The following is a 14,831-nucleotide window of genomic DNA, read 5'->3' as shown; positions in this document are numbered from 1 at the left end:
AAGGTCTCCCCTCAGCCTCCTCTTCTCCAGGCTGAACCCCCCCAGCTCCCTCAGCCTCTCCTCATGAGACTTATTCTCCAGACCCCTCACCATCTTTGTCGCCCTTCTCTGGACCCGCTCCAGCCCCTCAATGTCTTTTTTATGGTAGGGGGCCCAAAACCGGACACAGTACTCAAGGTGAGGCCTCACCAGTGCCCAGTACAGGGTGACAATCACCTCTCGGGCCCTTCTCCCCACGCTGGTCCTGATACAGGCCAGGATGCTGGTGGCCTTCTTGGCCACCTGGGCACACTGCTGGCTCCTGTTCAGCCAACAGTCGACCAACACCCCCAGGTCCTTTTCTGCCAGGCAGCTGTCCAGCCACTTCGTGTGCCTGTATGTGCCAGCCCTTACGTTCATGTGGTTTCCAGCACTCACTCTCAATGGAGTAAGTCTTCTGGTCTCCCCACCCGTCTGCTGCACGGGGTTGTCCCCAGAGCAGAACACATCCAGTTGATAGCTATGGTGGGGTGTAAAGACAAAGAAAGGACACGGCCGGTACGTGCCATCAGCGCTGATGGGAGGGAGCCTCAGAGCAGGATTAGAAGATGTGTCTGCAAAAACCTGCCGAGAGCATGTGAATTATCCTGGCTTGCTGAAGTTTGTCCTGCGTGGCAGCTTCTCCAAGCTGTACAAAGCTTGAGGCTTGAGCACCGAGGCCAGGCGGGTTTTCAGTGTGTTGTCATTGCTCACACAGCTGGTGTCATTACCCTGGCAGCCAGGGGGAGGAAAAGTCCGACTTGGATTTTGGTAATAAACCATCTCTGGATTATCAAAACCTACTACTTTTAATCCCTTCTGAGAGAGCTGCCAGGATGGCTGGTGCAAGGGGGCTGGGGTCGGCGGGGTGAGAAAACTGAGAAGCACTGCAAGGAAAAACACTGCCTGAACTTGGTACCAGTGAAAGAGAAACCTGCCCTGGGGTAAGAAACTGAGAGGAGAATGGGGTTGGCTGGGCACGAGGATCAGAGAGGAGGCAATAAGAGAGGACAAGAAAAAATGTCTGATAGCTTTTCCTGTGGTAGGAAAAGAAACCTAGAAAGACCTGGTGAGAGACCCCAGGGGGACAGTGAGAGGTCAGAGGAGGAGTGGGGTCAGGGAAACGGAGTGAGTGTAGGAGGAGTAACATTTGAGAGCACGTGTGTGGAAAGGAACGCGAGAACAGTGTTGTAGAAACTGAAATTTGGAGGCTTAGGATTTGGGACTATGTACGTGACAAGGATCTGACTCAGAGAAGGTCCCAGCATGGGAAAGGGAAGAGACTGGAGCTGAGATGAACATCACCTGCAGACAGACAGAAGAGCATCTGCTGGAGCATGCTTTGCATGAGTTTCTCTGCTTCTTTTCGCTTGGGTACTTCTTTCTTTCACCTTTTAAGCAGCTTCTCTGGCTTCTGGTGGCCATGAACATGAAGGGCTGTGGGGTTTTGTAACATTTTGTAGTATAATTGGCTAAATTTTTTATATATTTAAGTATGTAGTAATCTTGATTTTTTTAGTATTTTCTAAGTTACAAAGCAATATTTTAATGAAAATATTTTATTGCATAATTTAAACAGCAGGAAAAAGACAACAAACAATTTGTACTAAAGACTCAGATTTCTTTTTTTTTCATTCCTTTAGGGTGATCTTTCCTCTCAAGTTAAAGGATATGTTTTACGTTATGGACTGAGAAAGCAACTGGCATAAATCAGTGTATGATGACATAACTATATCTGATACAGGTTCTTAGGTGACAGGAGCCACCTATTGCCAGTTTCATTTGTCAAAGCTGACCTCGCCATGCTACAAAGAAAAGGTTATACCATTCATCTTTGATGTAATACGAAGTACATTTTAAAATGTAGATTATTCTGTGAATTCCTTCTCTAAAAAGTGAAGATCCTGTCCCAAAAGTTGTAGTGAATGCAAATTCAATCTTGTGGAGACTGCAGCAAAAATTACAGCAAGAATTTTTTTGTCTGTTCTAGTAAAAATTGGGTACTTTGGGTTTTGTCCAAATTGAACACAAGTATGTTACTTCTGGAAAGTTTTTCACAACTAGGAAGTTCTGCTGAGCATCTGAATGTCCGTACTGAATGGAACAGAATTGGATTTAAATATTTGTCACCTTTCACTGTATATTTTTGCTGTCGTAGAAACAAATGCCATTGATTAATGATGCCACTGTAATACAAGAGCTTCACAGTGTCCTCACAGTGGTTTGCTTGGCACTTTTCCATGACAATCACAAAACAATTCTTGTCAGGCTTTGCATTTACCTGCTTTTAGCTATAGCTATGGAAACTTCCACGTTTCATTCGCCTGTGTGTGTGACACTGTGGTCGGCTGCCAGTCCTCTCCATAGCCCGCAGCGACACCCAGGGAAGGGTGACCAACCCCCTGGACTTGGGTCCTGCAGAGTGATGATGCCAGGGCTTGACTTATGGCACTGGGCAGCTCCGTAAGCAAAAATGGAGTTAATATTTTACCCCCTAATGATGGGGAGACCCCAAAACTGTGCTGTTCTTTCTGGTCTGTTTGGTAGTTCTCCTCCCACGCAGTGATGGTGGTGTGTGTGCTTGCTGCTGTAAGCTCCTCTTGGTCAGGGCTGCATTCAACTTCTTCAGGGTATTTTGCACATCAGGATCTGGCTAATATCCCCAAACTCTTCCTGGTATTAATTTCAGATTTCTGCTTTAGCAGTGGTCAGAGCAAAGTGGGGTTTAGCTTTGGACTTCCTGGGGTGCATAAAGCACCTGTGAGTTTTGAGGATGCTTGCCATAGGCTCTGCTTACACACTGTTGTTTGACAACACAGGGTGACAATGGGCTGTTCTTTAAGCTGATGGTTTCACACAGGCTTACAGCATTCTGCTAAATGCTTCCGAGAGCATAAGAGGCTTTCATCTGCTTTTATCTAGCAGAGTATGGAGATCTCTGCTCCTATCTTACAGAGTACAGCCTTTTTTCCTCGCGAAAAGATGGCTTTGACACAAGGAGCAAAAATATTCTGAAAAATGATTAAGCAGGTGTCACAAACGGTAAATGTTCAGAAGAAATGAGAGCATGTTTGCTTGCTTAGCTCATGGAAAGAGGAAAACAAATCAAATAGGAAGCAAATGCAGCTGAAGTGGCAATGGGTTGGTGAGTAACGAGATCGCATTTTTTGATGGAATATAACCAGCAGCCTTGGAGCATTTTTTGTGAAGTGTTTGATTGCAGAGAACAGAGATGCTTTGAAAATCCTATTTTGAGCATCCATTCTTCATTTTAATGACTGGGTGCTGCGGTAAAAAATAATGGATGAACAAAATTTGAGCCAAAAGGAACCTTCAGGTCATCTCTCGGGACTTCACCAAGTCAGGGGGCTTGCCATGGCAGCACATTGTCCTGAGCTGAACTAACACATCTGTTTTGACATCTCTTCGGCTGAAGCCATCAGTGGCTGAAAAGTCTCAGTGCTTGGAGTTTTTTTCTGGTGGTTCATCAATGTTATTGGCAAAATCATGATTCTCATTTGCATTTGTTGGACTTCACTTTCCTGCCATGACATGCTTTTCACAGATAGCTTTACGCACCTTTTAATACCAGTGCTTTCTTTCTGCAAAGGTACAGACAGCTTAAGTCTTTTTAATAACTTAACAGATTGAGATCTTTACATGTTTATTCATTTTATGCATGTTCTTTGTCCTCTCTTTAACAGCCTTTAAAGAAAGGTGGGCAGCAGGATAGTACACACTCTCCGAGCATCTCTTGTACCACCCCATGTTCTGCTCCCTGCAGAATTCACACTACCTTTCTACTGCCACGTTCTGCAGCCTGGCCCAGACACACAAAGCTGGGATTTGGGGTTTTTTTGCCCCAGCATTGCCTAGGAGCTCACACAGAGAGCGGGTGTATGTGTTAGGAATGCTGTATCGAGCTGCTGGAAGCGCGATCACCGTCCCCACGTTACTAGACGTGCGACGTGTCCCTCCCTGGAAAAAGCCACTTGAGCAAAATGTAGATCACCTCCAGCTCGAGAGCAATCTGCTGATCTCAGTCTCATCTGTATTTCTTCTGAACAAGAATTTTATGCGTACTGGCAGTGAGGGGGGGGTGGCTGGGACGTGGTGTGCTCTTGCTGAGCTCCTTGGCTCTACTGCATCTGAGGGTCTTCTATACAAAACTCACATCCATCTGTGCCAGGGCAGCTCCTTGAGCTGCTCTTATGGCCTCCCGTTCCTGAAAAAATGGAGACCAATGTAGGCTTGGGAAGCATCTGTGAATGTTTCAAAACATTTTTGAGAAAAAAAAAAAAAAAAAGATTAACTGTTGTGGACACAGCTTTGTCCCTCCGCAGCTGCACTGCTTTGCTGGTGGCTGTGCTCAGGGAGAGGTGGGCTTCATCTCTGGGGGTGCATTGGGGCTTCAGTACCACTAGTGAGGAGGTACAGGGTAATTTTGAGTGGATTTGAACAAAAAAAAAAAAAAAAAAAAAAAAAAAAAAAAAAAAACAATTTGAAAAAAAAAAAAAAAAAAAAAAAAAAAAAAGAACAAAAACGAATTGGTGAACAAAAAATCTGGAGGAAAAGTGATGGTCGAATTTACTGCATTACCTTTTTTGTTGTATTTGTTTCTGGGGTTGATAATATGATGTCTTCCACATAAAAGAAGGAAATGAAACAATTAAGAATCTTTAACTGTTAAGGCACTGAAACAAAACCATGTGAATAACAGATCTGAAAAAAGCACTTTGAAATTCTTACGGTACAAAAATGAAAGAGATCAAGACTTTTCATGGCATTCTCTGAGAGTACCATGGGAAGCAATGGAGACTAAAAACCAGTAAAGAAATAGAGAGAATGGAAGCTAAAGTACTCCATTTGGCTCAAAATAGCTCTCCTGTATTGTTGTAGTATGGAATAAACAAAATCTGTGAATGCATTTTTAAAATGAGTGGGAAATACTAGTCAAGACCTGGTAAGACTCAACCATTTCTGTGACGGCGTTGTTATTTTTGTAGCACTGTTTCCAAGAATAGACGGGTTGTTGCTTTAGATTTTAAAATAATCAGTGGAGTGGTTTTAAGAGGAAAAGGACTGCTTGCTAATTTGTGATCACATGCAGTTTTAAATAGTGGGTAGTTTAACAAAACGTTTTAATGTTTACATCTATAATTTAGAGTTTGAATCAAATTCTTGATGCTGTGTAGTAATGAGGATGCTTCCTCTACGTGTGAAATTGCACGCCTGAAAAACTACTGCCCCATTTTCTTGGTAGCAAATGGTATAATTAGGATCAAAAAAAGCATTTTTAGTTCTAGCCTCCTTGTTTTCACATGCTCACTGCTTTCCGAGTTCATGTCCTTTGTAAACCTTTAGCTGTAGCCTGAAATGACTTTTAAATTAAAAAAGAACATTTCCTCCTCAGATTTCTTGAAAGTTAGCAAGAGTTGAAATACATCATTCCATAACCCCCTCCCTCCAATTTTATTATGTAAAAATATTTTGTGGGGGTAGGGAGGGCCTGTTTATAAGTGTGTTTTAAGGGGGCATATTAAAATTACTTACTTCTTTAAAATTACAAGTTTAAAGTCTTGAGTGAAGAGTTTGGAGCTTTTTGGCTGTTTCCTTTAATTTATCAGTAAGACTTTGAGAGATTTAAAGCTTCAGTGCAAAAGTGAAAGGATTAGGGTAGGGACCAAATGGCAATGAACAGGGTATGGTCAGTCAGAGGAACCTTCCACGTTGCTGGAGTTTGGGAGTGCGTCCTGTGCTGCTTGTGTGTGTTCAGCAAAGACCTACTTTATGTCAGTTAAGAGACAGTAGTTTGGTATTTGCATGCAAATGTAAAAGGCCCTGCTTTTTATGTAATAAGAGGACACATCCTTTAAATTTTTGTATTTGCTGTTCTAGTTGGTTTAAGCAGCGTTAGCAAGGCTGGACTGTGCTTTCTCTGTGCTCTTACGTGCTGTGTCCCACCAGTGATGCACGGTTGTACAGACTTCGGGTTCAAATAACTGAACTTAAGGTTCAATGCACGGTTGTACAGACTTCGGGTTCAAATTAAGGTTCAAAAAAATTTTCATCTTGCTTCTTTTCAAATTATTTTCCACGACAGTCCAAAAATTGCGAAGAGCACTGAAACAATTCTTCAGGTTGCCTCCAACTTAAAGTCATCTTCTGAAGTGGACGTTTGAGGAAAGGTGTGCCTATACCCAGGGCTTTGCCAGCTCCAGGAGAGATGGAGAGAAGCCTGCCAAGCACTCATTCAAACTAGAGGAAGCTTTTTGGAGCTCATTGATCCTTGGCTGAAGTTCGAAAGAGGGTTTCTAGTGGGTGCATCAGTGGGTGCTCTCCCAACACTAGCCTGAGATGGGCTCACAGCTCAGCAACAGCAGCTGGTGGATTCCCACCAGCTTCTTCTCTGAAGCTGGGTGTTCGGTGGGGTCCTTCCATGCAAAACTGATGTTCCTCAAGGCTTAGAATTGGTAGCTCTTGTAAATAATTTTGAGAGAATTAGGGAAAACTTTGGCTCTACTCACAAAATAATTTTTCTAAAGTTCTGTGGAATATTTCTATACCTTCACTTACGTATGCAACCGAGCTACCTTTGTCTACTTCAAAGTGAACTTAATACTCTTACCTGGCAATAGGAAGCAGTAGTAGGGCAACACATGCACCCTTGACAGACACAGTGCTTGGGGGTTGGGCAAAGGTTAATGGTTCCTGCCGATGGTCATGAGATAGGATGATCTTGAATACCAGCATTGTTACTTAAAAATAAAGCAAGTCCTTTTGCAAAATGGAGTAGACAGTTTCTTTCCTTTTACGCTGGTGTCCTGTGTCTCCTAGGACACTGCTCCTGAAAATAATAAAATGCCTGCTTTGTTTCTGGATCCTGCTTCAAGCTTCTGCTTTAACCCTGGGATAGTTTATCTGTTTTAAGAATAAATACCTTTGTGGATAGAGTATGCTTACTATGCATAGAGCAACCTATCACTTCCTCTGGCTCTCAATGTGGTGGATAGACCATCACTGCACATTATGTTCAGGTTTCTGCTTTTTCTACATCTTCCACTTCTCGTTTATTCTAAAGAGTTTTAGCTCTAGTGTTTATATTCACACAAATTGGCAGTTATATCAGCTCCTTGAAGTGATGTTCTTCAAGATCTCTTTGGAAGCAGATGTGCTGTGACTGGAAAACCTTCTTTAATAATTAAGTGTGATTAAAGCATCTGGAATCTGCTTGAGTTACTGAAGTGGCATTGAAGATTGTGGTGCTTTTTACGAAAATACAATTGCTTGGATTTTGCATTACAAATATATGCTAAATTGTGTCTGGAAATTTGAGCAAAGTTCTCTGCAAACTGTACAATGAGTGAAGTCTTTGTAATGCTAAAATTGGGGGAGTCATGCTTAAGATTACTCATTTATCATTAAATTAGATTTATTAATCATGAGAAGTACAGTTCTTTCACAGATTTTCCTCATTGACTTTCCTGGTTCTAAAAGGCACTTTTACAGATTTTATTAGGAAGAAATAGTTTTATCTATTCACTTGCAAAACACTTACCACTGTGGTCTAGCAACCAGCCCAAAACAAACTGTTGCATCATGAAAGTAATATTTTGTATTTTGGTTACAAGGATGGAACTCAATATCTCTGCTACTCCACGCTGTGGAACCGGCAGGAGACCTCTAATTCAATAGAAACTCCTTCAGTTCCATCTTCTGTAGGAAAGTGCTGGACCCTGAAGCCAGTTTTCACAATAATGTCCTGTTTTCTGTTAGGGGTGAGCTGGGTTTCCTCTAGGAGAAGGCAGAGAAGGAAAAGGCAGAGGGATTGCTGATCTTTAAGATTTGTCACAGAACCACTAGTTTTAGTATTCAGTTTTATTAGGTTAAAAATGTGTCCTTCATCTTTTTACAAGCAGCAATGAACGTTGTCGCTTACAGATCTGAGTTCAGTGTCACCCAGGCTGTAACGGTTTTATGCAGTCTTTACTTTTCAGAGACTTTTTACTCTTCTGTGTCTCTACTCTGTACCATTGCCTTCATTTCTACGCTATTTGCCTACAGTGTGTTCAGTGTTTTCATGTCACCTGCTTTTCCATTTATCCTCTCCTTCGTATATTCCCAAGCCATGTTTTTTCCCATTGTAGGGTGTCAGCTCCCGCTTTTCTGTTTCCATACACTGTTTCTCCCTTTCAGATATCTCTCTCTGCCTCTCAAAAAATTAATTCCTCTCTCTTATTTATTTTTTTTTTTAATTTATCTTTTCTCATGCCCATCTACTCCTCACTTGCATTGATAAAGGCAGAAAAGTCTGATAATTTATGCCAAAGGTAGTATTAGGGGTCAGGATAACTTTATGGTTGAACACTAACCCAACAATCTGCGGCTATCGGTAAGGTAAAGGGTGGGTTCATGGTAGAGAATTTTCTCAAGATTTCTCTCGTATACCCCAATGTCTAAAATCACTAGTCAGCTGACATCTTCATTTAAGGTTCTTCAGCTGCTGGCTGCTGGAAGGAGTGGGGAGCTTTCCTCTTCATTCCTCTTCTTAGCTAAAAACATCCTGACTTCTTTGGAGAACTTGCTCTTCTAAATAAGCGTAACAAATATCAGAAAATACCATCCATTTTTAAGATCTTATGCATTGTTTTTTAATTTTGTTTTGCCCTTGCCTTGCCTCTCCGAAATGGTGCACATTAGCTTTCATGCACTACTGTCATCAGTTGTGAAACTGTTGTGTTTTGAAATGCATTTATTTTAGAAAGAGACAGAATTGACCTTTTCTAGCTGTTCACTGCAACAGTGGTTACTCACCTTTTGGGCGGATGAGGGACTTTGGTTTCATGTTTTCAAGAAAGCGTGCAGTATTTTCACTGTGCTGGTTCACGTAGATCACCCCAGGATTCACTGGGATCAGTGCTGGCAGAAACCTTGCTCCCCAAAGTGCCCAGTGTAGCTACTGGTTCATGGAGGCATCAAATGATCTCCCTTTGCAGTTTGTAACGTAACGGAGGAGACTACCCAGGGTTAACCATGAGCCACAGGAAATCAACGGAAGACAGAACTGAGAAAAAATGGGGGGAAAAAATGCAAGCCCAGCATCTTTTCTTACAATGTTTAGTTTTCCAAAAGGATCTTGGTTTGATGTGCTGAATCCCAGTTCCCAGTTCCTCTCCACGCTGACAAACAGGGGTCAGGCAGTGAGGGTTGTCTGCCCGGGCTGTAGGTGGAAATGAGAAAGTGGAAGTGCCCTCAACCAGAGTTCCCTGCTACATCTTCTCCAGGCTGGCACTGGAGAATGTTTCAAACTTCCTTTTGCTTTTGCTCAAGGTGGTCAAGCTTGAGGCATCTTCAGCCCTTTATGCTTTGATTAGAGAGAAAATGGGTATGGCTTGAACTTTCAAAAGAAGAACCATTCTCAGTTTTATTGCTGGACTCCAGCAATAAGCTCTCCAGGTGCATTATAAATAGATGTAGTATTTCAAAAATCTTTGCTAATTTGGCATGGCCATCTTGACACAGGGTGTTTTTTTTTTAAAACATGTTGAATGCTGGCATCTTCTGACTTAAAAGGAATAAGAAAGAAAAAAAAAAGAGCGTCAAACAATGAAACTCAACCCCGTAGGCAGAATTGAATGCTGGCATCTTCTGACTTAAAAGGAATAAGAAAGGAAAAAAAAAAGAGCTCCAAACAATGAAACTCAACCCTGTAGGCAGAACGTTTCGTTACAATAGTTGTGGGGTTTCTTTTTAATTATATGTGGTAAAAAACTTGCAGATGATACGCACTCTTTGGAGGAGGGGGTAAGAAGTTCCCTTGCCCGTGGCCCAGAGTTGGAAATACAAACCATAGCTAGCTGGCATTACACTTTTTGATAATAGCAATGTCACCAGTGATCTAACGACGACTTGTCTTCCCTTTTAATGATGTGTTCTCCTGCAGACACTTGTGCGCATGGTAGCAGGTGATACAGTAAAATATTTCGATCTAAGACACAAATAGTTTCCTTTATAATAACTGCTTTTCTGTTGAGCCTGTGTTCCCTCAGCAGGACCTGGTGGTGTCTGCTCTTCCACGGGAAGGACTCTCTGGGCAGAGGGTGGCTCTTGGTGGGACAGAGCGTGCCCCAGCAGGTCTAGTGGGGATGAGGTACAGCAGCGTTGGACTTCGTTGCAGCACGTTGGTTTTTTTATGGGGCTGCAGCCTTAGGAGATGCAAGACCATGGCTTAACAAAACTTACCTTCTTCCCCCCTCTCCCCTTTTCTTTGCAGAAAATACCAGCGAGGAACCCGAGTACGTCTGAGGCTGCTGGATCTTGAACTCACATCTAGATTCTTGGGTGCAACGACTGATACAACATTGCTGGAAGCCGATGCAGTGCTTTTAGGGCTTGCAGCAAGCAAGCAAACAAAGCAAAAGGAGTGAATTTCATGTTAAGAAATGCACTTTGTGCTCTATAGCAAATTATACAAATTAAGGGTTTCCTCAGGAAATAAATGAAAAGTTTCTGTCCTCTTGGTCATGTAAATAATGAGATCAATAAAAGACAGTAAGCACATCCTCCATGATTCTTGCTCCATTTTTATTCACTCATCTTTCTAGCTCTAGATTTAAATGTGAAAGGTTAACAGAGCTTCTGCAGGTAATATTAGTTGAATGTTTGCCTATTCTTATATAGAAAATTCCAGAGTTCATCCTTCCATCCCGAAGGGTTGTTGATCTAAGACACTGTACTTCCATGGAGGAAGCCCAAACTTGCTCTCATGGTGCTCCTTCCCGTACGGTGTTTCATACGTAACGTGTCAACGTCAAGGGTCGCTGATTTCCAAGTTACAGGGCAGAATGTTTACTGCAGATATTGGTTTTAATATCTGTTGTAGTACATCATGCTTTTATCTCCGTCTGCCTGAGGAACTAGAGATTATTCTTTGCTTTAATTGGATCTGTCATTTCCAATGCACGTTAGTAAATTTTCTCTGGTTATTCATGTAAATGAAACTATTTCAGTGTTGTAGGGCAAGTGTAGATCTGTAGGTTTCTGTAAGTATATTTAAGATCTATATAATGGGTATTTGAACACACAACCAAAGAATCATTCTATGGTGTTTCCAGTATCTTTTTGGAGCATTTGCTGTCAAAGAGCGTTTCTTTTGATTTCCAATATATGCAAGTCTGACTTCTGTGCAGCCATTTGCAGTCTGCGTGGTGCCATGCAGGTGTGCTGAGGGCAAGGGAAACTTGCCCTTTATACCACTGAATTACAAAACAAATCCTGTCTAATCTTAAAGTATTTTCCCAGATGTTCTCATAGAATGAGATCTGTTGCGGTGGTGTGCTGTGTTTGTCTGCAGGGACTGTCAGTGACAATGGCTTTCTCACTGCATGTACCAATGGAGCAAAACGCAGAGTGGCTCAGGCTTATATTGCTTAAATTCACAGACACCTCATCTTTCTGGTGGAGCATGAGCAGTGATGGAGCCACTGAAGGATGGTGTAGCTCCTCTCATGACCATGTGGGTTGGTGTTTCAGTCTCTGTGAGGGAAGAGGAGACAAGGGATGTCTAAAGGAGCAGGGTAGCAGGGAGCCAGCTCCTGCAGCCCTTTCCGTGCCTGCTTCTGAGGGGGGCTTGGATCAAACGGCATCAGGGAGCAGAAACTGTGAGTCATTGTGTTAGATTGGAGCTGGCCAAGCACTGCGAGTCCCCGTACGGTCCGACAAGATTCCTTTACAACAGGATCCAAATGCTTTCATCTGTTTAGAGGTCTTTTCCAAAAACATTGTAATTTCTCTTTTTTTACAGGTTGTCTTTTTTTTTTTTTTATTTGAAAGCATATAGAAAGAAAAGTGAAAGGAAAATGCATAATTGTCCCAAAGGAAATGGGCATGTTTTAGCAGATCCTTTTACAGTTTTGCAAACTGTAGTTTTGTTTTTGAAATCAGTAAGGATCCAAGCAGGAGAGAGGAGACAAGCAGTGTGAGCTTATTTTGTTGCTTTAATTTGCTCATTCATCTCAGTGATCTCGATTAGAGGAGTTTGAACAGGAATATCTCTGGTTGGTAGCCTCCAGGAAAAGAGTTATCCTGGCACCGGAGTAGGAAAAGAGGCCTTTTTAAGAAGCCAGAAGGGATTTAAAATATCAAAGAGAAATCCTGACCGCTGAGCATAACTCATCCTACATGCCTGGTCCACCTTAAAAAAGAGTGATTCGGAAGGAAATACACGTGTTAATGTTTTGGGGGCAGGCTAAGAGTTATTTCACAGTAGGGTATGAAGTAGTGATTTTATCAAATCTTCCTCTGGGTAACCTTTAGAGAAGGGGCTTTTGGAGGCTGCAGTGGTTGCAATGTCAAATCCAGCTGGTTTATTTGGAAACCCACTGGTTCACCTAAACCCACCCAGTCTTACAAATTGTGTGGTTGAACCTTCAACAGCTTTAGTCTGCCCCCACTAGCTGTTCTGGCCATTGGAGAACCAGTCGTTCTCCCAGCTCATCTTCTGTGGCCTTCAAGGCAGTTATTTATTGGGCCTCTGAACTGTTCAGACAAGAATATCCATGGAGGAGACTCTATTTGAGGTGGCCTGTGCCTGTCACACGTTGTCTTGAGTCAACTCCCAAATGCAGAATTACCATGACAGAGCAGGGAATTCTGAAATGTCTTTGTGGCGGGCTGTTGGGGCTGTGTTTCCTGTATGTAATGTCTACGTATGCCAAGAATATGTGTAGACTACGTGTCCTTAATGCAAAATAAGGAACAACCAGTGTTGCTTCTCGGTGAACAGCCACAACGGCATGGCCCTGTGTCTCTAAGACTATTCTCATTTTTTATTCCAATCTTTTATCAGAGTAGAAACTGATAATGCAAACAGGTGTCTCTAGTGCTGTCCAGGCAGAAGAATAACAAATGCAGACACTTTTCTGCTGGTTGCCACCTCTCCCCAGGAGTTCCCTCTTTCTTCATGACTGCTGGCCTTTTTGCTCCTTCTCTTTGCGTTTTCTGCTGCCAGACGCCCACGAGGGTATGGACAACCCGTTCTTCTTCAGCAATGAACAGTGATGTCTCCTTGTCCACGTAGTTCAGATCCCTGCATGGTCTTGCACGTGCCTTGGCTTGGGCAGTTGCGTGCAGCTGAGTTCTTGTCTTGGAGGTCGTTCTTCTTTCATGTATGAGGACCGTTGTTCCTACTAGCATGAAGGAATGGGAGAGCCACCCCAGGAGCTCCTGCACCACCACCTGGGATGCCCTTATCACTTAAGTATTCTGCATGTATTACTGAGATTAACCAAATGAACGCTGAGGATCCTGAGGCCGGTGTAAGCCAAGTTGTGCAACTACGTTCACCTGACTGCCAAAATCAGGCAGCATCTACATACCACGCTGTGCCTCCTTCTAAATCTTGTAATTTTTACTTACTTTGAAGCACTGATCAGATGAGCAAAGATGATTAATAAAATCATATGGATTTAATCTCGCACAATTCATTTTTTTTGATTATGCAGTGGAAAAGGATCTTTGTGTCAGAAGATTCAGTCTTTGTTTCTTGATGTGTTTTTCACAGTGGTGTGTTTTGGTTTTGTTTTTTTCCTATAACAGACTTGATTTTTGAAAGTGTTTTTTGCTCTGAAAACTCTCTGGTAACAAGACCAGTTCATTAGCAGATGCTCAATTGTCCATCCTCCTGTATCAGATCACAGAATCTTCATGGTTGGAAGGGATCTTTGAGATCATCAAGTCCAACCACACACACACACACAAAAGAGAAAAAAGAAACCAAACACAAAACAAGACACCCATCCCAACAATCCCGGGCACTAGAGCATGCCCTGAAGTGCCACGTCTACATGTTTCTTAAATCCCTCCAGGGATGGTGACTCCACCACCTCCCTGGGCAGGCCCTTCCAGTGCCTGACCACCCTCTCAGGAAAGTCATTCTTCCCAATATCTCATCTAAACCTCCCCTGCTCCAACTTCAGACCATTTCCTCTGCTCCTGTCATGATTCCCTTGGGAGAAGAGGCCAACCCCCACCTCTCTACACCCTCCTTTCAGGGAGCTGTAGAGGGCAATGAGGTCTCCCCTCAGCCTCCTCTTCTCCAAACTAACCATGCCCAGTTCCATCAGCCTCTCCTCGTAGGACTTGTTCTCCAGACCCCTCCCCAGCTTGGTGGCTCTCCTCTGGACACGCTCCAGCCCCTCAATGTTCTTCTTGTGGTGAGGGGCCCAGAACTGAACCCAGCCCTGGAGGTGAGGCCTCACCAGTGCCCAGGACAGGGGGACCATCACCTCCCGAGTCCTACTCCCCACGCTGGTCCTGATACAGGCCAGGATGCCATTGGCCTTCTTGGCCACCTAACACTGCTTTGCCTGCTGCCCACATCTCTAAGTTGACAAATTTCTCACGTGAATTTGGATGAGTGTGACAGGTTCACTTCATAGAGCTGCAATTCATGCTTGGTGTCATGTAAACTTGGCACTGGGGGATGTAACGCTGAGTGCTCAGAGCCTGGACCACATCCTCAGCAGGGGGAGGAGGAGGAGGGCTGGCTGCCCCTGCAGCCCCACCATCCCCACTGGGCCGGGGGCGCTGGCAGTGGGGTGCTGGGTGGTTCAGTAGCAAGCAGCTCTCAGGCAGGCCAAGTCTTCCCTTCTGCACAAACAAGAAACGTTTCCACGTGTTCTGCTAGAAGGACATTGACTTCTTCTAGGCCTGTAGCTGCAGTGCCCATGAACTTCACCCTGCTCCACATCCACTTCTCACTCTGCCCAAATGTTGTACCTGAATGCCCATAGCACCTTCTGGTTTTGCAAATT

At 43.4% G+C, this 14,831-nt stretch overlaps 1 protein-coding gene across 1 annotated transcript in view; it reads left to right on the top strand.

Annotated features, from left to right (window-relative positions):
• The window catches only part of MRPS28 (mitochondrial ribosomal protein S28), an 87,710-nt gene extending 77,129 nt beyond the window's left edge, over window positions 1-10,581 (top strand). Inside the window, exon 3 of the mRNA XM_014965496.1 lies at window positions 10,292-10,581. Coding sequence (XP_014820982.1) covers window positions 10,292-10,445 — 154 coding nt within the window. The 3' untranslated portion in view covers window positions 10,446-10,581. The remainder of the gene's footprint in view (window positions 1-10,291) is intronic.
• Window positions 10,582-14,831: the final 4,250 nt, after the last annotated feature.

This window comes from Calidris pugnax, unplaced genomic scaffold (assembly GCF_001431845.1).
Source record: "Calidris pugnax isolate Ruff unplaced genomic scaffold, ASM143184v1 scaffold41, whole genome shotgun sequence".
Lineage (NCBI taxonomy): Eukaryota > Metazoa > Chordata > Aves > Charadriiformes > Scolopacidae > Calidris > Calidris pugnax.
The sequence above is the reverse complement of the archived record's forward strand: the minus strand, read 5'-3'. Positions and strand labels throughout refer to the sequence as shown.